The sequence below is a fragment of the Octopus bimaculoides genome, chromosome 24, assembly GCF_001194135.2.
Source record: "Octopus bimaculoides isolate UCB-OBI-ISO-001 chromosome 24, ASM119413v2, whole genome shotgun sequence".
In the NCBI taxonomy this organism is placed as follows: Eukaryota; Metazoa; Mollusca; class Cephalopoda; order Octopoda; family Octopodidae; genus Octopus; species Octopus bimaculoides.
Genome location: NC_069004.1, coordinates 16,585,670 through 16,610,369, shown reverse-complemented (window position 1 = coordinate 16,610,369; position 24,700 = coordinate 16,585,670). Strand labels below are relative to the sequence as shown.

At 35.5% G+C, this 24,700-nt stretch overlaps 1 protein-coding gene across 8 annotated transcripts in view; it reads right to left on the bottom strand.

Annotated features, from left to right (window-relative positions):
- LOC106869828 (nuclear receptor coactivator 3) overlaps window positions 1-24,700 on the bottom strand; it is a 485,654-nt gene that overhangs the window by 33,457 nt on the left and 427,497 nt on the right. For 6 of the 8 annotated variants that reach the window (XM_052976409.1, XM_052976406.1, XM_052976408.1 and 3 more), the window contains 6 exons: window positions 22,343-22,490; window positions 15,421-16,121; window positions 8,812-9,434; window positions 5,588-5,716; window positions 3,581-4,739; window positions 283-324 (listed from right to left, as the gene is read on the bottom strand). In XM_052976409.1, coding sequence (XP_052832369.1) covers window positions 283-324; window positions 3,581-4,739; window positions 5,588-5,716; window positions 8,812-9,434; window positions 15,421-16,121; window positions 22,343-22,490 — 2,802 coding nt within the window. The remainder of the gene's footprint in view (window positions 1-282; window positions 325-3,580; window positions 4,740-5,587; window positions 5,717-8,811; window positions 9,435-15,420; window positions 16,122-22,342; window positions 22,491-24,700) is intronic. The other 2 variants (XM_052976410.1, XM_052976407.1) reach the window with 2 other exon arrangements.

Here is a 24,700-nt window from a genome sequence, read left to right as displayed (position 1 = left end):
GTGCGTTCAACGTATCTCACCTCGAAAGATTTGGATGCTATTTCTAGCATGCCTTGTTACCATGTAACAGCTATTTGCAATAAAGGACCTGAAATAGCTATTACATGGTAGCAGGGCAAGGAATAGCAGTCAAATCTTTCCTTTTCTGGGGAAAGGAGGCATTTATGAGTGATTTTGATGTCACATTCGTTGAAAGTATGCGAAATAATCTGGAAAAGAGAAAAAAAATGCCCACGGAACAAAACTCCATTGGCAGGAAACTCCGAGGTTCCTACAACCCACCTTTTCTGGAAGAAAGTGGCTTGTGGTGGGTTTCGAGATGTACTAAGAAAAAAAAAAAAAAAATTTCAAAACAAAATACAAATGGGTCCTTTACGAAATATTTACCCAAGATCAGGATAGGCATGCAAATAGAAGGATCAATGAGACTGGTAAAGCAAGGGCTGAGCTTCTAGCGGAACAGAGGGAAAGAGACAGAAGCAGGAGAGATCAGGAATTGGACACTCAGAGAGCTGAGTGTTTGGCCAAACAGAAGGAAAGAGACAAAAGCAGGAGATGTCAGGAATCAGATGCTCATGTGAATACAAATGGAATAAAACAAGTTTTGCATAAATTGGGCCACAGGTTACCCAGATACATGGTTTTTTGGGGGTACCTTAATAAATATCCAAATCGGCTTATAATGGGAAAAATACTTCGAAAGTAAGGCAACATTGAAATGTGAATACACATGGAATAACAAAAGTTTTGTGTAAATCGGACCATGGATTCCTAAGATACGTGGCTTTTTTGGGTACCTTGAACTATTGGTGAACCAATGGGTCATGGGTAGTCTAGTATATATATATATATATATATATATATATATATATTGGCTGGATGTCCTTCCTGTTGCCAGTCCCAATTTGTTTCTAAGTGAGGAAATAATTTCCTAGTCTAACAAACAACAATTAGAATTTTACACGAAGAACTGGAAGCAAAACTGTATGAATGAGCTTTGTGTTTACAAGATCACACAACATATCAAGAAGCTCAGACAGGATTTTGTAGAGAACTGCAAATAAATGACACTGTCAGCAAGGTGAATGTTTACAACCAATGAACACAAATGAAGGCATGGGTAATACAAACTCACATTCTCGTACATGAAGTGTATTCCAGGTTTGAGACCCTCTCAGATGCAGTTATAACAGTCCTAGACTATTGTAATTTCAGTATATACGTTACTATACATCTACTAAGCCGACTAGCCACTGTATTATTATTATTATTATTCCAGATTGAAAGAGACTTTGGATACACTCTACTAAACATTGTTTGTCAAAGTTGACTAGTTTGCAGAATGCAGTCAGAATGTGAAGACAATCTAGAAGCTTGCTATGCAATAAAGCTTTGTGTTAAACTGAGTTAAAACACCACAGAAACTTATGAAATGCTCCAGACTGGGAAGCAAACTTCTTAACTACACAACTTGTATGAGCTGAGTATCTGCTTTCTTGCTGGCACAAGAGGATCAAGGATGGTAGAGAGGAAGTGAGAGATGACACGAATTACATCAATAGGAGGTAGAAGTACATTAGAACATAGAGCTGATTGATAAAATTTGCTATTTTCTGAATGAAGGCCATCTATCTATAAAGACAATAAGCATACAGTCTGGAGTAGGTGCAGTAACTGTACACAGAATTATTTGTGAAGATCTAAACATGTGCAAAATTTGTTCCCAAGGTACTCAGTGACCAACAAAAGGAAAGCTGTGTTAGTGAAAGCAGGGAGATGGTTAAGCTTATTTCTGCCAATCCAAAAGTTCTTGGGTCTCTGGTGACCTGTGAGAAAAACTTGATCTATGGTTACGATCCTGAGTGCCCAATGGATGTATCCTGGGTCCTCCAGACTCATGAAGGCCAGGCAAAGCAAGTCCATAGTGATCTTTTCTGACATTAAGAGTATCATCTACATCCACTGGGTTCTCTCTGGCCAATCAAGAAATAGTACTTTGCAGATGGGCATCAAAACTGTCCTGCACTCTCCCTACAGTCCAAACCTTGTTCCTCAATTGTTCTCCAAGCTGAAGAAGAACCTCAGGGACAGTCGTTTTGAAGATACTGAGCAAATGCAGGAGGCTATAACAAAGTTCCTGGACACTTTCACTCTGGACTTCCTTGGGGACTTCAAAAAGTGGTTGGAGCTCTGCAGCAAGTGCATTGATGTCAGAGGATCCTATGTTGAAGCAGATTAGAGTTCTGTACTTCTCTGAAATTAATAAATGTCTCTTCTCCTGAAAAAAAGTTTCAAAACTCCTAGAATGCACCTTGTATGTATACACACACAAGTGTACATATCACATGATGGGCTTCTTTCAGTTTCTGCCTACCATAATCCACTCATAAGGCTTTGGTCAACTTGGAGCTGTAGTAGAAGACATTTGCCCAAGGTGAAATGCAGTGGGACTTAACTGAAACCACATGGTTGGGAAGCAAACTTTTTAATCACATAACTATGTCTGCACTAACCCATCATCATTGCTTTAACAGCCACTTTTCCATGTTTGTATGAGTCAGATGAAGCTTATTGAGGCAGATTTTCTATAGACAGATGCTCTTCCTCTTACCAACCCTCACCTGTTTCTAAGCAAGGTAATATTTCTACATGGTCAGACAAGTTTTTGCAGAATACCGGAAATGAATAACATTGATTTACAACAATCAAAACAAGGAGATACAAATAAACATATTATTCCAGAGGGGAGGTACAAGTCAAAAAAGAAGCTATGCCTAGCCTTTTATATTTATTTATATATATATACACACACACACTAGTTGACCTGTAGCTATATTAGAAGTCACTTGGCCAAGGTGACATGTAATGGGATTGAACCTGAAAACAAGTGGTTGGGAAGCAAACTTCGTAACTACACAACCATGCTTGATATAGTGTATCATTATAAGTGTTTGTGTATATAACTATATATATAATATACATATTCATTACTTGAAAAACAGTTAAAGGTTAGCAACAGAGAGGGCATCTACTTGTAAAAATGATGCCTCAATCCATGCTAACACGGAAAAATGGATGTAAAACTGAGTATACGTAGGACTATGTTAGAGAATATCATCGTCATTTAATGTCCGTATTCCAAACTGGCATGGGTTGGACAGTTTGACAGGAGCTGGCAAACTATAGAACTTCAGGTTCTAGTTGTCTGTTGGTTTCTATGGAAGGATGCCTTTCCTAATGTCAACCACTTTACAGAGTGCTTTGGGTGCTTTTTATGTGGTGCCAGCAGGGTTGCCAAGTAACTTGCAAGACAAAGACCTCTTAGTTGACAGATGGTGTGGAACCGAGGGAAGTAGCTGTGCCAAGCAAGAGTTTAGAGTATGATATGGAGAGAGAAATAGTTGTCTTTGACCATTTTTTTAAAGATGGTAAGCTGTGATGTGAAATTTGACTTATTTCTAACAGATTAACTGACAGTATGGAGGTGCTTTCATTTGTTTTTGGGTATATGCAAATCCAGTATATGGATGGGGATTGGAATGTGGCTGTCATATTACAACAATAACAATAATACACTTACCTGCTATTGGATCTAGCATCATCAGTTCTTTCTGTATTGCTTTTATTGCTTTCTTTTCAAGAATATCATTGCTGCTATTAGGTTGGCTGGAGGAATTAAACAACGAATTTTCTATTTCAGATATTGAAAGGCTGTTATCTGAAAAGACTTGCTCAAGCTGAGATAAAATAGCATCGTCCTGATTTTGATCACTTGATGCAGTCCGTACAGGTTGAGCTACCGAACTCACCACTGCACCACCTGCCATACCTGACATTACATTGCCAGTGGCATGCATTTGAGCTTCATGGAGATCTTGTTGAAGATCAACAGATTGCTGCAATATTTGTGCTAAAAGAACATCTTTGGAGTCCTTCTTTAAAGTATCCTCAGCTGGCTTACTCCCATTTGAAGCTGGTGGTAATGGTCGAGCCAACTGCAGTTGATTTGGGCTGGCACTGAACCGATCTGAAGAACTTGATGCTGATGTAGCATTATAGTTTGATGCTATGGATGTGAAAACCTGCTTATTAGTGTAGAGGTTATTCTCTGTGGAAACAACTTTACTAGAGTCTACTACTGAATTTTGGAAGTTTGAGTCAGTCAGTGACCTGGGACTATCATAAAGGTTCACACTACTGTCCTTGTCTCCCTCAGTTGATGACACATCACTGCTAGTTTTCTTATCTAATGTTTTCATTTGAAGAACCTTTTCACTTTTAGGCATCCGTGGTACAGGTACTGCTGTTGGGTTGGCAGTGATCTGTGTATTGACAACAATCTCTCGATTGGTTTTTCTCGATAGAAGTTGAGCAAGGAGTACATTACGCTGGAGCACTTTACTTGGCATGTCGGCCGGTGTAGTCTGGTCTGTGTCCAACAAGTCAGAATCACTGTCGAATGATGCTTTCCGTTTAACAGCTTTGAAACGAGTTTCTGTTTTCATTTTTTCAGGATCTTTATCCAGGAAATTTATTAGACAGTTTAACGGTCTCAAATTTTCAACATTGGCTTGCGATTTAATCATGTCGGACGGTTTGAGCACAGAATCATCAAAACTTGTCCGGTGAGGGACGCCTGAAGTGGATTCTGGCAGACCTGTGTGAGTGGTAGTAGGAAATTGTGGCCCAGATACATGACGGTGACGAGTAGAAATATCCTGGTCTTGACTAGTGCTTTGCTGAAATGACAAAACGTTTAGGAGAGAAGAATATAAAATAGTTAAATAAATGAATGGAATTATCTAGTAAAATGCTATAGTAACAGTTGCCTTAGCAATATGGTCATAGATACATATGTAGAGAGCAGTAAACATACTGCTGCCCATTCTCTATAGCCACACTGTCCTTGTAGGAACACTCACACACACTCTATGGCATTAGCCAGGACCTGAATTGGTAATACATACAAAACATCTTTCAAGAATATCTAGCAGTTGCAAAGATCTGATTATCCATATATATTAAGATATGGCTATGGCATTTGGGATACAGAGATTATACAACAGAAATGACCTTTTAGTTTTGGATTAGCAGATTCAACTAAAACACTTTCATATAGCATCGAAGATACACACAGTTTACAAAGTTACAAAAGAAAAAGAAAAAGAATCTCATAGAAGTTTCAATTGGTTTAAATAATGCTGAACGAAAATAAAATAGCATTTAATATATTTACAATTTATAAAACATATTGAATGCAAGTCTTAAAAGTTACCAAAGTGTGTTACTAGATCAGAAAGTCATTATTCTGTGAAAAGGTGAACATTAAGATTACAAAACAAACAATATTAGTACAATAAGGGAAGGGGCAGATCAATATACCTATAGTATAAATTTCGAAGTAATTTAAATGGTATATTTGATCAGATTTACATAAAAGGCCATTAATGAATGTGTTGAAAAACAAGTACACCATAGGGGCCAAGAGTTTGGTCAGCCAAAGATGAAAGTGACCCAATGCAGGCAGGCCAAGCCTTGTGTAAAAGTGGAGTGCCAACGAAGAAACGTGTAGATAGAGAATACATACTGCGGGGGCAGTCCCCTTCAGCTCTTCCTCCTCCTCCTCCTGCAACAGCTTCTGAAGTAGATCTTTGTTGGCATTCTTCTCTGCTTTACCAGCCTCTGATGTTGCGTGGTGGTCATCACTTAGTAGTTGCTGACAACATGAACAAATTAACATGAATACCTGCACACTCAAAAATAGCAATACACATGCAACTGAAAGCTGCAATTACTTGACTGAAACAGGAGGTACATGAACATTACAAACAGTGAAATATTACTGTCTGTATTTGACAAAAGTCTGCTGTTAGTAGAGAAGTCTTTTCCCCCATGATACATGTACACCTTCTTAATGTTCATGGTAGCATTGAAGAATGTTTGTTTAAATGATGTGATACTGAGTAAAATATTTATCACTTTGGACATTACAAGATCAAATGATTTTTGATGGTTTTAGCTTTTACTACAGAAACACTGACTGGTTCCTAATGTCACAGAGTCAAGTGTAAAAACAAAGATATTCCTGTAGAGATATTTCATCATATTTATGAGGAGTTGTGAAAGGAAGTACAGAAAAAGTTCATAGGAGCAACTTTTATGTTTGAATTTCATTTGTGAAACCAAATTTTTAAGCACTTCTAAGTTTCACTCAGTACCCTGGTTTATTACTAATACCATGCTCCAGATTGTAGCAAATTATTTCTTTCTACAATGACAAGACTTGTCATTATTTACTGTCATAGACGATTACAGTTATGAGGTTAATTATAATATTTTAAAAGTGTAAATTGACTTTTTTCATACTTCTCTAATGACTGATTTTACAGTAGAGCAAGTTGTTTACATATTGCATTCCACACTCGACACAGTTTGATGTACATGGTACTGTCATTGTAAGCCTATTATAGATAGACCCATAACATCATTATAACCAACAAACATTCATTACAGGCAGATGCATCACCATTTTCATGGGAATCATCAAACCATAGAAACTACATTTTGGAAATCAGTTGTAAAGCAACTTAATAGAACATCACATAGTACTCTGTGTATGTGCACACATACATACATTTCATATTACTCTATCTCACACAAACAGTCATGAACATTGTTTTATTGGGACCTGACAATCAGTTACAAACAACAGTTAAAACTTTGGATGCTTTATTATTCTTCATATTTTGTTTATGCCTGATCAATGTTATAATAAATGCTATTTTGCTGAGTTCCTTAACTCTGCTAATTAACAAGAACAATATGATACTGATTCTATAGTTATTAGCTGAATAACCACACACCACTGAAGATGATAATTATTTCCTATTGCCAATACTCCTCATTCATTGTGAGGTAAAAATTCTAATTCATGTTATATTTAAAGTATTTGACATCTAATTTGTCTTTAGCACTGCATACTCTTTCACTGGTTCCACAAAGTTGGTTATGGCCTTCCTGGGCACCAGTTATTTATGTAATGACTTACATGCTTTTGAGAATAAACTTTGTACTTAAGCTACTTAAGATTATTTTACACAGATTATTCAAACAAAAGAAATAAGGTAAAACAGTATTCTAATTAGTAATTAGGAGAAAGTTAATTAACTAATGTTAAATTAATAATATAATTATGCTGGAGCCAAAATCTGTTAATGAAAACTCAGAGATGTTGACACGATTTTGTTTGTTCAGGCATTTCCCCAGTAAAAGTTCACACCAGTTATAAGACATTACCTTATGGCAAACCATACAATCCAGTTGGATATCCTATAACTGACATAGATATTGAAAGCTATAAATACAGTTAATGTGTCTCCTCTAATAGAAAAAGAGAAGGTAAAGATGAAAGATAGATGCAATGTTGTAATCTGAATAGGAAGGTGGCAATAGTAACTGTATAAGTTAATATTGATATCTTTTAGCTTAACCACAAGGTTATAGAAGATGGGAAATAGATTTTGTGAGGTGTGTGCCTTTCACAAGACACTAACAACATAAGTGAAATGGTTTCAAGTTGAAATTCAAAACAGTTCTTAACTCAGTACTAAAGGAGCTCAAACTCATCAAGAATGGTCAGAATTAACACTGGATGTAAAGTCCATTATGTTCTAAGAAATGGCTAACTTGGATCACATATGAAACTTAGTGAATCTAAGTCAGATGTGAAACAGAGTTCAATATAATTAAGTTAAGCTGTGCAGGAGGTTGAGCTCAATTGTAATTGTGTGGTAGAAATTACAATAATTGGTATTTTGGAAGTAGCACTTCAGCATTTAAACTGGCCATATTCAGCCCAAATATTCTGTTTTATGCTGAGACTGGCCAGATCTGGCCTCTCATACCTACTCTATGTCATTCTAAAAATATGCAGTCACATCATCAAAATCTTGGAGCTATAAGATAATACATGATTAATTCAAAACAATGTGAATAAATAAGCATTACATTCAACAGCGTAAACAAAATATGAAAGTAAATTATGAAAATAAAAATACAAATTGTTTAAAATTTTGTTGCATGTTAAATGATTTAATGACCACAAATCCTTGTTATATTGCTTTTAAGGATATATAAATATTCATACACTAATCTAATAGGGTTACATGATGTCTTTGTATATATCTTAGAAGAGCAGAATATGTTTATTAAGAAATTGTTATTGCTATAGTGTATGACAAAGTGGTCTACTCCTCAGTAGGAGATTAGATGTTTTATTGATGCAATAAAGGCAACGATGGTTTCAACCAGGGATTAAAACTGAACTGAACTTTTAACTTCTGCAAATTTATCAGCTCTTCTGTCATTCCACCTATACATGTCTAATACATATGTGTATGTGTGTGGCTACACACTCGCACACAAACACGTTAGTAATGTTCAAATTATACCCATGTATATTTTTTCAATCCAAGCACTGACTTAAAGACAGCACACAAGAAAGATAAAGTACCAGGTGGGATCTCTCTCCTTGTGAAAAAGCCATCTCTTAAATATAGAACTGTTCCAGTGTATGTTTATTTTTCTGCTTGCACACCTTGCTATTGACCCCTTAAAAGCAATATTATAAATTCATACTCTTCACAAGACACCTTTTTTCCTTTTGGTAGCACAATTCTCCACCCTTTGGCATGGCACTTATCTGATGTGTGTTCAAGTTCAAACCAGGCACTGTGTGCATGCATATATGGAAAGAAGTAAAATTATAAATAATGGAAGTTAATTCAGCCAAAAACATAAAATAATTCCTACCTTAAGAAGTTCATCATTATTCACAGATTTTTTTGGCTCAGCTTCATTTTTGTCTACTTCCATTGCACAGTTATCATTCGGTGAATGAATACCATCCGAGTCATGCCGCTTTGAACAAGAATCCTCTTCTCCCATACTGAGTAACTTTTTGAGGATAAGGTCAGACCGTTTGATATCAGCTGGTGTTGCAGCATTCACCCCTCCACTACCTAGGTGGTCCATTTCATCATTTCCAGAAGTGCTCTGGGGTTTTTCCTGAGGAGACTGACCAGGTCCTGGTTGAGGAGACTGGTCCACACTGCTGCCGGGAGATTTAAGACAAGACTTAGAATTTTCGCCAAGACCTGATTCATCTCGTGACAATTCCGACTTCACAATACTTTGATCAGGAGAAGTATTCTGTGTTAGCAGTTGGCAGAGTTTGGCAGGACGTTGGTTCGTTTTCTTATCCCCAATACTTTGAGCATCAGATTTTATGTTTATTAAATTTGGGTCACTACACAAACGGTTTGAGGCCTGACTGTTGAAAGTGTTTGTCTGTGAACTACATAGGGGTGCTGAGGTCGTCAAAGGTGAATATTCTGCAGGATGATTCCAAGCAGATTGTTGACTTGTCATTACACCTAGGATGGAGAAGAGAGAAATATCTTAAGAGGATTCAATTTATAACAAGAAACAATTCATAAAAATAGTTGCTTTTTTTTAATTTTTATAGGCTTAAGCAAAACTTTACTGGGAGAAAATAAATATACCATTTCTTTTAGATCATTGAGTAGGAATAGGAAAAGAATTGAAACATTAGTATAAAACTGCTTGCTGTATTACATTTAAAAGTTCAGTACTTCAAAATTCATGTGATACATGTCAGCATGAAGGAAAATTGAATATGAAAATGTCAGTGATTACAATTTAAACAATCTACAGGCATTTCATAGATTTCAAGTCTCTGACACTAAAGATGTAGTTACTAATGAATAAAACTGTCAACTTCCATATTTTAACAATGATTTGTTACAAGGTAAATTGGCTGATCTTTGAATACAATTCATTCATTATAAAACCTTAATAACTTTAAATGAAATCAATTGTCTGCATATTCGATAAACATATAGAATCACAGCAAAGACTGAAAATTTGCTTAATCCAATTAGCATAGCTATACACTATAAGAACCCAACTGCAGTTTCTTAAATGGAACCAACAGAGGTATCAATTACAAGACACAAAAACCAGAAGAAACTGAATTTCTTTGAGGGAGGAAGACTTATTGAGGGAATGTAGTTATCCTACTAATATGTAATACTTAATTCGAGTTGCTAAATCTCAATGTATTAACTTAGTAATATCATTGCAAACTACTACAAAATAAAAGATGCACAAGTGAGGTTTCCAAATAATGAACCAAGTTAATGAAGATATTTGAAAGAGTCACAAAGGAAGTTAATTAAGAATAAAGTTAGTTTGGATGCAATCTGGTTTTCAACAAGATGTAACAACAGAAAGCATAATTTTAGCAAGACAATTACAAGATAACTTAACTAAAAACAATCTCTAAATTCATCAACTGAGAAGTTTTATGATTCAGTAAAATGGTCAAGAGTCAAAAATGCTTAGAGCTCAATATGGAAAAGACTAAAAGTGAATTTCAAAAGCAGGGTGAATGAATTTCGAGGGTTTTTGCATGATGTGTAGGAGTCATGTCTAATGACTGATGTAGCAGCACCAGAATCAACTGCTGCAAAGGTAAAAGTGATGCTTTAGATAGAAATAAAGAGAGGTATCAAATTGTTGTGTCACATGATGCAAGCCACAGAGAGTCAAAGCTCAACTGATTAGGGAGAAAGTTAGTCTAGATGAGATGCAGTTTGGTTTCATGCCAGGGTGAAGCACCACAGATGCTGTATTTCTGGTAAGGCAGCTGCAGGAGAAGTACTTAGCCAAAGATAAACCTCTGTACTTGGCTTTGTTGACATGGAGAAAGCCTTCGATAGGGTCCCCTAATCCTGTATGTGGAAATTAGGAATAGACAAGTGACTGGTAAGAGCTGTACAAGCCATGTACAGGGATGCAGTCAGTAAGGTGGGGCTTGGAAATGAGTATAGCGATGAATTCAGAGTAGAAGTGGGGGTTCATCAAGGATCAGTCCTCAGCTCCCTCTTGTTCATCATAGTCCTCCAGGCAATAACAGAAGAACTTAAGACGGGTTGCTCCTAGGGGCTCCTCTATGCTGATGACCTTGTTCTTATAATTAAATCATTACAAGAACTAGAAAAGAAATTTCAGGCATGGAAGCAAGGTCTAGAATCAAATGGCCTTAGAGTTAACCTAGCAAAAACCAGTCTTGGCAAGTAGGAAAGCAAATGCCTTTAGATAGATGGCCCTGCTTGGGCTGTAGGAAAGGCATAGGTAGAAATTCCATAAGATGATGATGATGTACCCAATGTAAGACATGGACATGAGGTGCAATAATATCAAAGAAAGGTTAACTGAGTAAACAGTTTTTGTGTGGAAGCTAAAATGTACAGAAAATAAACTCCATCAACTGCCATGTGGGTAAGTTAGAGGTAGTTGATAGCTTCTGTTATCTGGGTGAACAAGTCAGTAGCAGGGGGGGGGGGATGTTCTGAGAGCATAGCTATGAGAATAAGAATAGGTTGGGCAAAGTTCAGAGAGCCCCTACTTTTGTTGGCAACAAAGGGCCTCTCCCTCAGAGTGAAAGGCAGATTGTGTGATACCTGTGTGCGAACAGCTATGCTACATGTGCTGTGACAACCAAGGACATGCACAGGCTTGAAAGAAATGAAGCTGGTATGTTTCGCTGGATGTGCAATGTCAGTATGCATGTATGACAATGTGTCTTGAGAGAAAAGTTGGGCATAAGAGGTATCAGATGTAGTGTGCAAGAGAGATGACTGCGCTGGAATGGTCAAGTGTGTAAAGTGCTGATCTCTAACTGTGGAGGGAACCTGTGGAAGAGGTGGACCTAGGAAGACATGGGATGAGGTTATGAAGCATGAACTTTGAATGTTGGGCCTCATGGAGGCAATGACTAGTGACCAAGATCTTTGGTGATATGCCATGCTTAAGAAGATCCATCAAGTCAAGTGATGTTGGTGTCATGTAAAAAGCACCTGTCAAGCATTAGGCCTCACGGAGGCAATGTAGTCAATGGTGGTGTTGCGTAACTAGCACCTGTGCTGGTGGCACATAAAAAGCACTTTTGAGCACTGGGCCTTACAGAGGCAATGACAAATGACTGAGACCTTCAGCAATATGCCGTACTTGAGAAAACCCATCAAGCCAAGTGAAATCAATAGTCACAGAAGATACTGGTGTCATGCAACTGGCACCCATTACACTCTCAGAGTTGTTGGCATCAGAAAGGGCATCCAGCTGTAGAAACCATGCCAAATCAGACTGGAGTCTGGTGCAGCCCCTCAGTTTGCCAGCCCTGGTCAAACCATCCAACCCATCCCAGTATGGACAATGGACATTAAATGATGATGATGTAAGTACTTAGTAATGTGTAGTCAGTACAAATAATAGCTGCAATAGAATCTGCTTAGTTAATAAGAAATCAAGACTTGAATTTTAGTTAATATATATATAAGATTAGTTAGTAACAACCACATTCATAAATTGAACTGCTCAGATGGTTTGTTAGATGTAGATAATAGTTACCATGGACTCATGTGATGTAATTAGTGCAAGTGGTAGTTGTGGTGAAACTATGTCTAGAATGAAAAGTCAAGAGTTCTTACATCTGACAACATAGGCTCACTGTCTATGTAAAGGTCAAATCAAAGTGGATTCATGCCAGGGGGTTTACATGTAGAAGATTTACCCAAGTTTGAGAAATGTATTATTATGATCCACTGGATGAAAGTATTAACTTTCATGTAAAATGGAACACAAAAGAGTTGAGAAAACAGCTGGGTAATAAATGTATGTATGACTAAAGAGATTGCTGCATTATTAAAGACACGTTATATGAATGCATATGGTCTGTAGAATGAAGAGGCGCAGACAGACTAATTTAATGATATCAAATCTTAGAATGTTGGATATCATTGATGAAATTGCAAGGAATGGCAATACATTCTACTCATCAGTGCCAACATAAAAAAGATAAATAGACAAAACAATGATGAATATGGTCAATACTGGACTAGATAACCACATCCAGTTTGCTATTTAAATTTAAAGTGCTTCAAGATTGACTGCTTTTTTCATCTTTTTGGAGCTGATTTTACTACTGCATCACGATTCCATTTCATTGACAGACATGGAAAACTCTGTAGAGAGTAATCTGAGTACTACAATAAGTAAGTACACCCTCTGGGTGGATCTTTTTTCAATTTGCTTGTAAACCTAAGTGATATGTAATGGTACCAACTTCAGATCCTTAATAGAGAAGCTCAACTTATTCTTACTCCTCAAAAACTTTGAGTTGCTGCTGAGTTAAAAGAAATCAATATTTAATGAGGCAGTGTAATCTGTAGGTTAATATTCTGTGTTACAGCCTCAGCATATTGCAAAATAATTTACAGTGTAAAGACACTGAGAGAGACCAACTATTTATACAGGGATTAACAATATTTAAGCAGTTGACTCACGGAATGCTGGACAAGATGGGTTATGGCATTCAAAAATCAATGTTATATTTTGTAGTGAAACACCAGAGACATTGACTTGGTTGTTTCATTCCTCCAAGATCAATAAGTACCAGTACTGATACTGCTTTGTAAACTAAATAAATGGAGTACTGCCAACCTTTGACTTGATATTTACTGAGACAAGTGAAAAATCACTTGAAATGTAATACAATTTGTAGTTAGCATTTACTGAATAGCTAAATATAGAAAGCAAGTATCACAAAAATTTATTTAGTTATAGTGGGAACATTTTGGAGTTAGAATTTGAATGGCATTTATAGTGAGTTGACTTTCTAGTTCCAGCCCACTGCTTTCCATCTTGGGTATGTGTTTTACTACAACCTTTGGCTGATAAATGCTCTGGGAGACAGGAAAACTATAAGTCTGATCCAACCCATGTTAGCAATGGAGAAACTAGACATAAAAGTGATTATTTTTATGTACACTTTTCCAATTTTATAAAATTATTTTTTACAAGTCTTTCAATACATATTTATTACTTGCTCATTAAACTCCTATCTTAGAAAAATGTGACAAATCTGACTATATTCATATTTTAACTGACTGCCACAATGCAAATGAATTAGCTTCAATATATAATTTCATATTAAATCTCCTGCTGAGCAGATGAAATCAGTGTTAAAATATTTAATATAACACACATTAAAAGTCAAGTTATAAATAATTATATGGTGAGGAAAAGACATTAGTACATTGACAATAATTATTATTTTAATCAATTCAGCAATAATGGGATGGGAAACAAATCTGAACATAATTCAGTATTATTAGACCTCAACAGCAAAGTATAGACTTCACTGTACTTGCCAAAGTAGTGACCAGAGAATCACAAAATAGATGTACAGTAGTGTACATGAACATGCATGAAAGCAATTTTAAGTATTACTTTTTTTTTAACAGTCATTTTTTATGCTTGTGTGAGTTAAATGGTTTTTAAAATTTAGATGTTTACAGGGTTTGGGAGAAACTGAATATATCTATTACAAAAAAATATTATTATTTTCATAGGCACCCAAACTTTGTTATCAAGGAGAATCCTACTTGAAGTGTCATCACTAATAAACTGCTGATCCAACTGTTAACAGTGTCACATCAAATTGTTGAGAAATGTCAAGATTTAATACAACTCCAAATTTTATAAGAAACAGACAATGCTATCACAATTATATTTAGAATTATCAGCAAAACAAATTAAGGAACCAATCTACATAGAAGAGTTGTAAAAACCTAGAAAAAAAAGTCCTGCTGACAGATGAAAAAGGAGAGAGAAATGCTAAAAATAACTGATAGAACCATGTATGTGTACATACAGAAAATAGTTTATGTATATCTTAACATTTTAAGAAAAAGTGTTGGATTTGAACACACAACTCCATGCTCCTAGATCCCTTACACAATCACAGCTCATGTTTATTGTCTAAGGAATAAGGAAATAACTCTTACTGTCTGCAGTAGTTGTCATGAAAAAAATTCCTCCATTGAGAAATAGGTGCAACACTAATCCAACATAACTTTTAAATCAATTGTTCCCATAAGTTTGGATCAAGTTGTCTTAGAAGCTTTAGGATTTGATCTGGTACAGCAAGCTAACAAAATAAATGTCAGTTACAATTCTGATATTTAACAATAGACAGCTGTACTTCTTGATATTGTGTATTCTAAATTATACTGAATGAGCCAACATGTCTTATCCAGTGATTTAGGAGTAGCAACTTATAATGTCGAGCAAGGTACTATACTCTCCATCTCCCTGTAGAGTATATCACTTCATATAACATTACAAGTTTGAATGTAGCAATATGAGATAACCCAATAAAAAGAAACATATAAAAACAAAGAGTGAAGTAATAAGTTATGTGTAATCTGTCTCAGGTGTATGAAATTTTTAGATATTAGTAAAATATTCATATTATGAAGAAAAAGAAACTCTTACCAGAGGATACAGCAGGTAAATTATTTTTCCTCTGAAACTGATAAAGTAAAGGGTTTCTTTGGGCTGGGTATCCAGTTGAATTAAGAGAGCGTTGCCCACCTATATGAGAAGGGTTAATATTTCGATGCCGATTTCCACCGATACTAGGTCCACGAGCAGCAAAATTAGACATTCTCACACCATCAAAAGTGGTTTGCTGCTGCTGCTGCTGCTGCTGTTGCTGGAAGTTTCCTGAAGATGATAAATGTTTATTCATTGAACTAGCCGGTTCACCTCCCACGAGGCTGGCTAAAATCATGCTCTGCATTTGAGAATTGTGAGCAGTGCGAGAAGTAGACACATTGGTCCAGGAATTATTTGATGCCGTGCTAGCAATATTGAAGCCCCCCATAGCCATCACGGCAACAGATGGGGTACCGTATGACATATTGGACATGCTGTTGTCTATAGACTGTTGATGTGAATTGAAAATATCCCAGCCTAGTCGACTGTTTGAGTTGCTTCCAACATGTACATCCATGCCATCCGGGTTCATGTTCACAGTGGAACCAGTTTCCCCTGGATAAGGGGAAGGTGCTGGTGGCATCATGCCACTACCACTTTGATCCTGTTGCTGTAAATGTTGGTATGAGGGGTTGCTGTTGATGATGGTTTTCAAGGCATTTCCTAGGTGTCTTAAATCTGTCTCTTTATCACTTTCTCTGTAGAAGACAAAATAAGACACATAAAAGATCACTTAAAATATGCAAACACAAACACACGCAATATAACATTATAACTTTGTAAATGATTTGAGAACAAAATACAACAATCCCATTAACTTATGGTTGACAGAGTACACTGAATTTACATTTATTCTATATGAAATTAGTTTTCAACTGTTTTCACTAAACCATTAATGATGGCCAAACGATAGCTACAGGGTTTCAATGAAATCAGTGTCTACCAAATACTTTTGTTTGTATTAAAAAAAAATCTTAGTTGCTCCTTTATAAAAATCAGGTCTGAGATTTAAAGACTTGATCAATGATGGTTATTTCTGTCTTGAACAGGAACATAAAATTGGAAGTTCTAATTACAAAGTCTTAAATAAAGGTAAGAAGAATATAGTGCATGGCCTTCATAATAGGAACACTGGGTGGCAATAACAAAAAATAAAGAAACAAAGAGCAATAAACCAAACTGAAAAAGTTTCAAAATCTCACACTTTCGGGAATAAAAACTGTATTAGGTATTGTAAGACTTTATAAGGAAAGAAATACAAGAAGCAACATAATCAGAACAGATAACAAATACCTCAACACACATAGCCAGAGTCCAATATTGGTAAAGAATTAAAATTACTTGAAATTGTTACCCAACAAGATTTATGAAAACGAATAAGAACCACTAACTTCCAGTTGCAATGATGATTTATGACTGAGGACCTTCTGAAACCAGGGAAAAGAGCGAAAGTCAACAATTCAAACTTAAATTTTAACAGTGTCTATAATAAACTGGTAGTTTCCAATAGCAAATTGAGCTCCACCTATAGATATATTCTGGTGAGGTCCTGCTGTTGCCAAGAGTTACAATTTACTTGCAAATATCTATCAGAACTACCTGACTGGATTTTTTTTTTAAGACTCAATATGAACTGAGCGACAAATGTAAATTCTGCATAGAAATCACATTCAACAAGGTTATTACAATATTCAAAGGTTGGATTAATTATTTGAACTGAAAGCTACTATGAACTTAAGCCAACATCAAGTGTATTGAAGAATAGATGTAAGCACCTTGTTCACTCTGTTCCGACATTATAAGAGCACAAAATACCTGGATATATTAAAATAATACTATATTTTGATATGCTTTGATGAGTTTTGCTCGAGGCAGGAAAAATAGGAACAGCTGGCGGCAAATAACTAGGAGTTATTATAAAAGAAAATTTATGACCCATGATATTTGAGGACTAGAGACAAATGATGCTGTTATGGTGATAATAGTGCATAAGGCATGCATCTTTAGACCTAATGAGATAAATAGACAAAGATTTTATGTTTTAAAATAAGGCTATGACTATGTCATCTATGTGTTTGTGGCTGATTGAGAGTATGGGTGCAAGAGATATGTTGGTTAAAGCAGAATGGTTCATATTTACTTTTATAAGAAATGTTTTTAATTTCAATGTCAGAAATAGCTAACAGTCATTGAACAAATTCAAGTTTTAGAAATTACCTCAGTACATTATGATTGGGAGTACCTTGTAAATAGAGTGGTAATATTGACTGAACATAAATTTTTATGACAGAAAGTCAATCACAGGACGACTTATTTTATCAACCACACCCACTTCATGAGAGAAATCAACTGAATCACTGAACTTTAAGAGTGAAGGGAGTAAGTTTGGAAATTGAACACATGAAAGTAATCTAAAGGCTTCACAAAACATTTTTTAGAGCAATGAAAGAAACACAACCCTAAATAAGTTCTTATTGGCACTGGAAGTGAAAAAAAAAAAAAAAACTGAACTGCTAGTGGACACACAGAAACTCTGGAAATGTTAGAAAATAATCAATCTTAGGAATTACTCAGCACTCATTCTGTAGACAATAATGAAATATTCACAATTCTGCTTGAAACAAGACATATCAAAGTAGTAATAAGTGATCCTAGCTGTCCAAACTGAAGAGGAGCATACAATTAGATAGTTTATCTGTTTTAGTGTCTCACTGTTCTAAGCTCAAATCCTGCAAGAGTGAACATACCTCCTTTGTAAGATAACATAAGCTGGGATAAAGCAGTGAACCCATTATATAAATGTGTCCTCTGAGTAACAAGCTTCAATATTACTACCTACAAGGTCAGGAATTCAAACATATATACTTTAACTATATATTTTTTTCTTATTTCATAACTCATTGTTTAACACTTTCATAACCATCCATATTTCTAACTAAATATATTGTCCATGTGTTGCATTTTATTTCGAAAATAATCAAGTTTTTTTGGAAAATTCAGTAAAATAACTTAAAAAGTCTTTATGAGAGGTTTGAAATTGAAATATGAACACTTTATTTTGCTGCAAATCAAACACTGATACTGATTTATTAATAAATATATAAAAGGAATAGTTAAACACTTAATAAAGCTACCGCAAGTAGATGAGTTTCAAATTTTGGCACAAGGCCAGCATTTGGGTGAGGGGTTAAGTTGATTACACTGACCCCCAGTGCTCAAATGGTACTTATTTTATCGACCCCAAAAGGGATGAAAGACAAAATTGGCTTCAGCAGAATTTGAGTTCAGAATGTAAAGACGAACGAAATGCTACAAAGCATTTTGCCCGGTGTGCTAACAATTCTGCCAGCTCGCCACCTTATGTAGATCTATTTATTAATGTCAGAAAATACAGTGAGCCTGTTTTTATTATACAAAATATTGGCTTTGTATGTAAAATTGTGATTAACATTCAACAGTGCTTGGTAAGTATACAGCAGCAAATAGAGAATAACAGCTACAAAAGTACTGGTGGCTGCTTGACTATAGGATCTCCCCAACTCAGGTTACACCTCTAAATATGTTACTCCAGCACTCTGTTTAACAATGTCTTCTGAAAGTATATAGACTAGTAAATCATTGATTGGACAACTCAATTGGTTACAATCAATCTTCACATCTCTGATAACATCTCAGAAAAATGTTGCTTTGATATCAAATTCTATCCAGTCTATAGAAATGGTACTTCAGAGCAATGTTACTTATGGGGCTGTGAGGAATAAAAAGGGACAAATTGCCATGTTTAATGAAATTAAAATTTTAGCTTGTCCAACACCATAGTGAAGAAACAAACACAAACTCTATTTTGTCTCAGAGAGATTTTCACAAATATTAGAGGCTGGTATTTGTTAGTTTGAGGATCACTGCTCCAAAGTACTTTTTTTAACTAGCAATATTTGCTGGTCTGTTAATGACCTTTGTAAGACAACACCAGTGAGAAAGACATAAGCAGAAAGGAAATTCTAGAGGGATGACATTCTGCGGAAGATGGACCAGGCATTTGGACACAAGAATAACAAGTGGGGCGTTAGGAGTGCCAAAGTGGATGCAGCATGAACCCAAACAGCTCTGAGGAGCAGAGGCCATTATAGTACTGGTAGGAAAAAAAAAAAAAAAAGTTAGTGCACCTGTGAAAGAGGCCAGAGAGTTCCATGAATAACTTTATATTAGACAGGTGAGGTTTTTGTGGATGCAGTCTTGGAGGTCTGCATGGGCAACAGCAACACTTTTTTAAGTGAGATAATTATACCCCGTTGCGGGTCTCAGTTACAAAGAATTTATTAAAACATTGCCAAAACCTTTATTATTTTTGAAATTTCACAAGAAACAATGGAAACATTGTTGTACTGTGGTGAATAAAGGGTTACAAAATCCTCTAACTGCTATACCTGTCACATACTGACCAAATCTTTGTTATTCTGAAGTAATTACATAATACCATTCAACCATTTGGCATTTTGTTCATTATATCAGCAGATAAAGAACAGTAGAGTGACAGCAATGTTTATACTGCGATATATCAGTGGAATCTCTACAACAGCTGAATAAATATAATGGACACATTTTTCCATATTTCCAGAGTATAAGAACACTGTAAATATTCTTAGTAAGGTATTGGAGGTTGTATTAACAGCAACAGTATTAAATGAAGAGGATTCAGTATTCATTAGAAGTGACAGAACCAAACTAATATGGAACCATTCATCAATAATCCAAGGATTAGGTCACATCTCTAAGATGTATATCCTCAATATGAAGTCAAAAATATTATTTAAAAAAAAAAATATTAAAACTGATCGATTAGTTGACTAATTCTATTAGAGTATATGGTTATTTTGAAAACACCTCATGGAGTGATGACTGTGCCCTGCATAGCACCTGTTCAACCATCCTGCCAGCAATATGGCAAAGTCATGGGACTGCAGCATGGTGGAGTGGAGGAGTCAAGTCAGGATCACCAAGCTCTATTAAGAGAGTAACTGCAATGCATCCACAGGGGTGGTGTCCATGTTTGTGTAATCAGCTAATGAAAGATTCACTATGAATCAAGCTACCAATTCAAATTTGCAATAATGGAATTGGATGATAGCAGAGTCATGGGAAGCTATGAAAGCAATGAAAAAAAACTAATTCTATAATCTCTATAGGTAATAATAGTAATACTATAGGGAAGATATGGTTATAGCTATCTCTAGTAATCTGTAAAAAGGATTTGATAACGACACTGTAATTTAATCAAGGCATTCATTGATCATAATGGTTTCTAATTTAGCCACAAGCCAGCAATTTTGATGAGTGGGAGTTAATACCATCAACCCAACACTTGACTGGAACTTTATTATATTGATCCTGAAAGAATTAAAGGCAAAACTGATCTTGGATTCAAGCTCAGAAGAAAAAGAGTGGAACAAATACTGCAAATTTTAAAGTCTAATCTCTACAGGTTTTCTATAAAGTTCAGAGCCAGCACTGAAAGTTACGATATTTTATATATACGAGTACACCTATAAAAACAAAACAATCAAAGACAGAAAAATAAGTAATGGATGTTTACATAGATAGAACCATACACAAAATGTCATAAGTTTCAGTGTTGGCCCTGAGCTCCATAGAAAATCTGTCGAGCTAAACTAAGAAATGAAAACACACTGCTAACACAAAAGGCACACTATCGATTTATAAATCTTTAACATACTTGATAGTATATATTGTGGTTGCAAAACAAAATACTGTGGCTTTGCCAGCAATTAACAAATACTGCAAGGCATTTTTTCTGACACTCAAACAATTCTGCAACTTGCCACTTAGTCAACAATTGTACAATAACCTTGCTTATTGCAATTGAACTGTACCTCTCCTTGGTATCTAAACACAAATCCAACCCATGCTAGCATGGAAAACAAATTAAAAGATGAAGAAGATGATAATGGAGTTAGGCAGCAAGATTTGAATGTTCTTTTGCACCTGGTATGCTAAGAGCTAATCAACTCAGCCAGCTAGATCTTTCTGGCAAGGTTTTATGAAGAGTCAAGGTATCCAAAACCCATGGTGAAAAATTTCTCCACCAATTCACACAATCCAATCATCTATGATCTACAAGAGAAAATTAATAGGATTATTAATAACAAAGACTACCATTACCATCATTATTTAGCTGTTATGTTCCATGTTGACATGGATTGGGCGGTTTGACAGGATCTGATGGGTCGAAAGACTGCATTGTGCTCCAGTGTCTGTTTGGCATGGTTTCTACAAATGGATGCTCTTTTTATGCCAACCACTTTACAGCATGTACTGCGTGCTTTATTTGTACCACCAGCATGCTTTATATGTACTCTAATGTATTGCACTCCTCTCCTCCAGTTATCATTGACATAACACAACTTATTACAAATAACCTTTATTATTTCTTGTTACTTCATAAAACTATGGCCCAGTCTCTCAACTTACAAGCTTAAGTAGGTTTTATTGTCTTTATAAAGGATTACTTAAATGGGAAGTATAAACAGGCTTATTAAAAATATCTAAATGTTCAACTCCTCTTATTTTAATGTAGTCATAGCTTTTGACAGTGTCATGTAAATGACACCCATGAAATCATAATCATGGCTGTTACTGGTGTCATGTAAATGGAACCCGTATTGGTGGCACGGAAAATGTACCCATTACACTCTCAGAGTGGTTGGCGTTAGGAAGGGCATCCAACCATAGAAACCATGCCAAGTCAGACTGGAGCCTGGCGCAGCCCTCTGGCTTGCCAATCCCAGTCAAACCATCTAAGCCAGCATGGAAAGTGGGAGTTTAAATGATGAGGATGACGATGAATAATAAAAATAAACAATAAAAATGTACGTAATATGGTAGGAAATTTGAAACTTACCTAAGAATAACATGTGTTGAGGTTATGCATTCAGCCTCATTACTAATGGGGTTTGTAAACAAACAGCTTGTAGTTTGAGTATTGACAAAATGATTATCTTGTAATTTGAACCTGAAAACATTGCTTTTGCGCTGTCCATTTTGTAAGACTGTAAATGAAAAATAAACAAAATGTAATTGTAAATTATTTTGTAACATCAAAACCAAACTGATAATATAGTCAACGAGACAGGAATAACATTTGCAATAAATAAATAAACCCTAACAGACTACAGATAGTGTTGATAGGATTAGCTAGCTAAATACAGTATCAAACCCTCTCATTTAAGAGTCTTTTAGCCTTGCAATCTAGTAATACTTTAACTGGTGGTACATGTGGTCTCCATCTTGTACCTTTATGAAATAAGATGGCCAACACTCACTCAATGGCGCTGTCTACATCCCTATTAACAAAAAAAAAAAAGAAGAAAAAAAAAGGAAGAAAAGTTAAAACCCATTCACATGGTAGAGGACTATAATGTTATCAACTCCAGAAATTAAAAATTATTCAGAAATTCCAGCTTCAAACCTATATTCCAACTTCTGCACTTCACTCCTTGTGATAATAATGTATACATCTACCACTGCTTTCATGTCCAGTTTACTATCTTAAACGCACTTCCTATTTCTAACAGACTATACTCAATTCTTTTCTTACCAACCACAACAAGCAGTGCATCAAATGTTTCATATTTTGCAGCCTCATGCTGCATGTAATCTCAAGAAAAATTGTTAAACAACAGCAGTTGTTTGAACACTGTCCATCTTCTTTACATCCTGACCTTTATGTTATTTATTATACAAAGGTGGAGAGCTGATAGAATCATTAGAACATTGGAAAAATGTCTTGCAATATTTGTTTGAGTTAACATTCTGAGTTGAAATCCTTCGAGGTTGATAAAATAAAGTATCAGTCAAAAGTGTTAAATGCTTAAATTAGAAACACTTATAAACATTAACACAACCATCTAATATACACCATCAGTTGCGAGTCAGATAAAATATCTTTCCTCAATGTTGACTGTTTGTCTAACGTCTAAGTTGATGCATGTCTATAATCTTGACTTACAACAGATATCAAAGAAATTCATTACTACCTTAAAATTAATCCCATTCAATACTGATAAACATGGAACAGGCACACTAAAAAGCTGAAACAATTCAATTTTTTGAAACCCCTTTAATAAATGCAGAAGAATCAAGTAGTTCCGTGTTGACCAGCAACAGAAAATCTTCAATAAAAACAGACTTTTACAATAAGGGAAACAAAACTCGCAAACATAAAATCAGTGACAGATTACTTGGACATATGCAAATTAAACTGGGGCAATTCCAGCTAAGTTTGGTTTACAAATTCTTTGTGCTCATTACCTCCCTTCGTAAACAACCATTGCTCTCTGGGACATCATGTCTTCATAAATGAGAACAGATTTATGTGTCCACATCACTAGAAGAATGGATCCTTGAGATTCTTTCTGAACAGCAATAAATGGACATACAAAATACATACAGTGGGCACTATAATAAATGGAGTTTTGTAAATAAAGTGTACCAGTTATTTTGCGTGTACACAATTCTCGAACATGGATGCGAAATAAATGAATTTCATGGAATTTTCACAGGGGGAACGTTCATAGATTTTCTTTTGCACGTGCCATACCATACTATGAACCAAAACTTCCGGTTTGTAATGGCATACAAGGGGCGGAGAGAGCCTTCCCATAGGGTTATTTAAAGGGATAAAAGAAATTCTGGAAGATGAGAGCTGACTATGGAACTTTGTAAATTCGAACATTATCGAAAAGATAGTTCAAGAAGAATATGCATATATATAACACACATGTGTGTGCATGAGCGCGCGGGCGTGTAATTATTTTATCAGAAGCTGAAGCTTCCTGAATCGTTGCTGAGTTTCACGTTTCCTCGATGATTCAAAATTCAAAACATTCGTTTGAATAATCCCAAACGTGAAATCAGAGTAACGATTCAAGAAGCCCCATCTTTTCATAAAATATTACACGTATTTTACTTTTATCGTTTGTAAACATAAACGTTCATCTATCCTCTGTAAATATAATAGCCATTAATTATAGTAGTAGTAGTAGCAGCAGCAGCAGTTATGGATTGCAGAAATGACAGTAGTCGAGATAGTAGCAGCAGGCTAGTTTGTGTATTGAACATCCACCTAACGGGCACGTTGCAATAAAAACATATCCAACATGGCAACGTCTACCGATAACCAACACTACATACAAGATTTCCGCAGTTTCATATCGATCAGTGGGTTGTAGTAAATTAACAAAAAAAAAAAAAAAAAAAA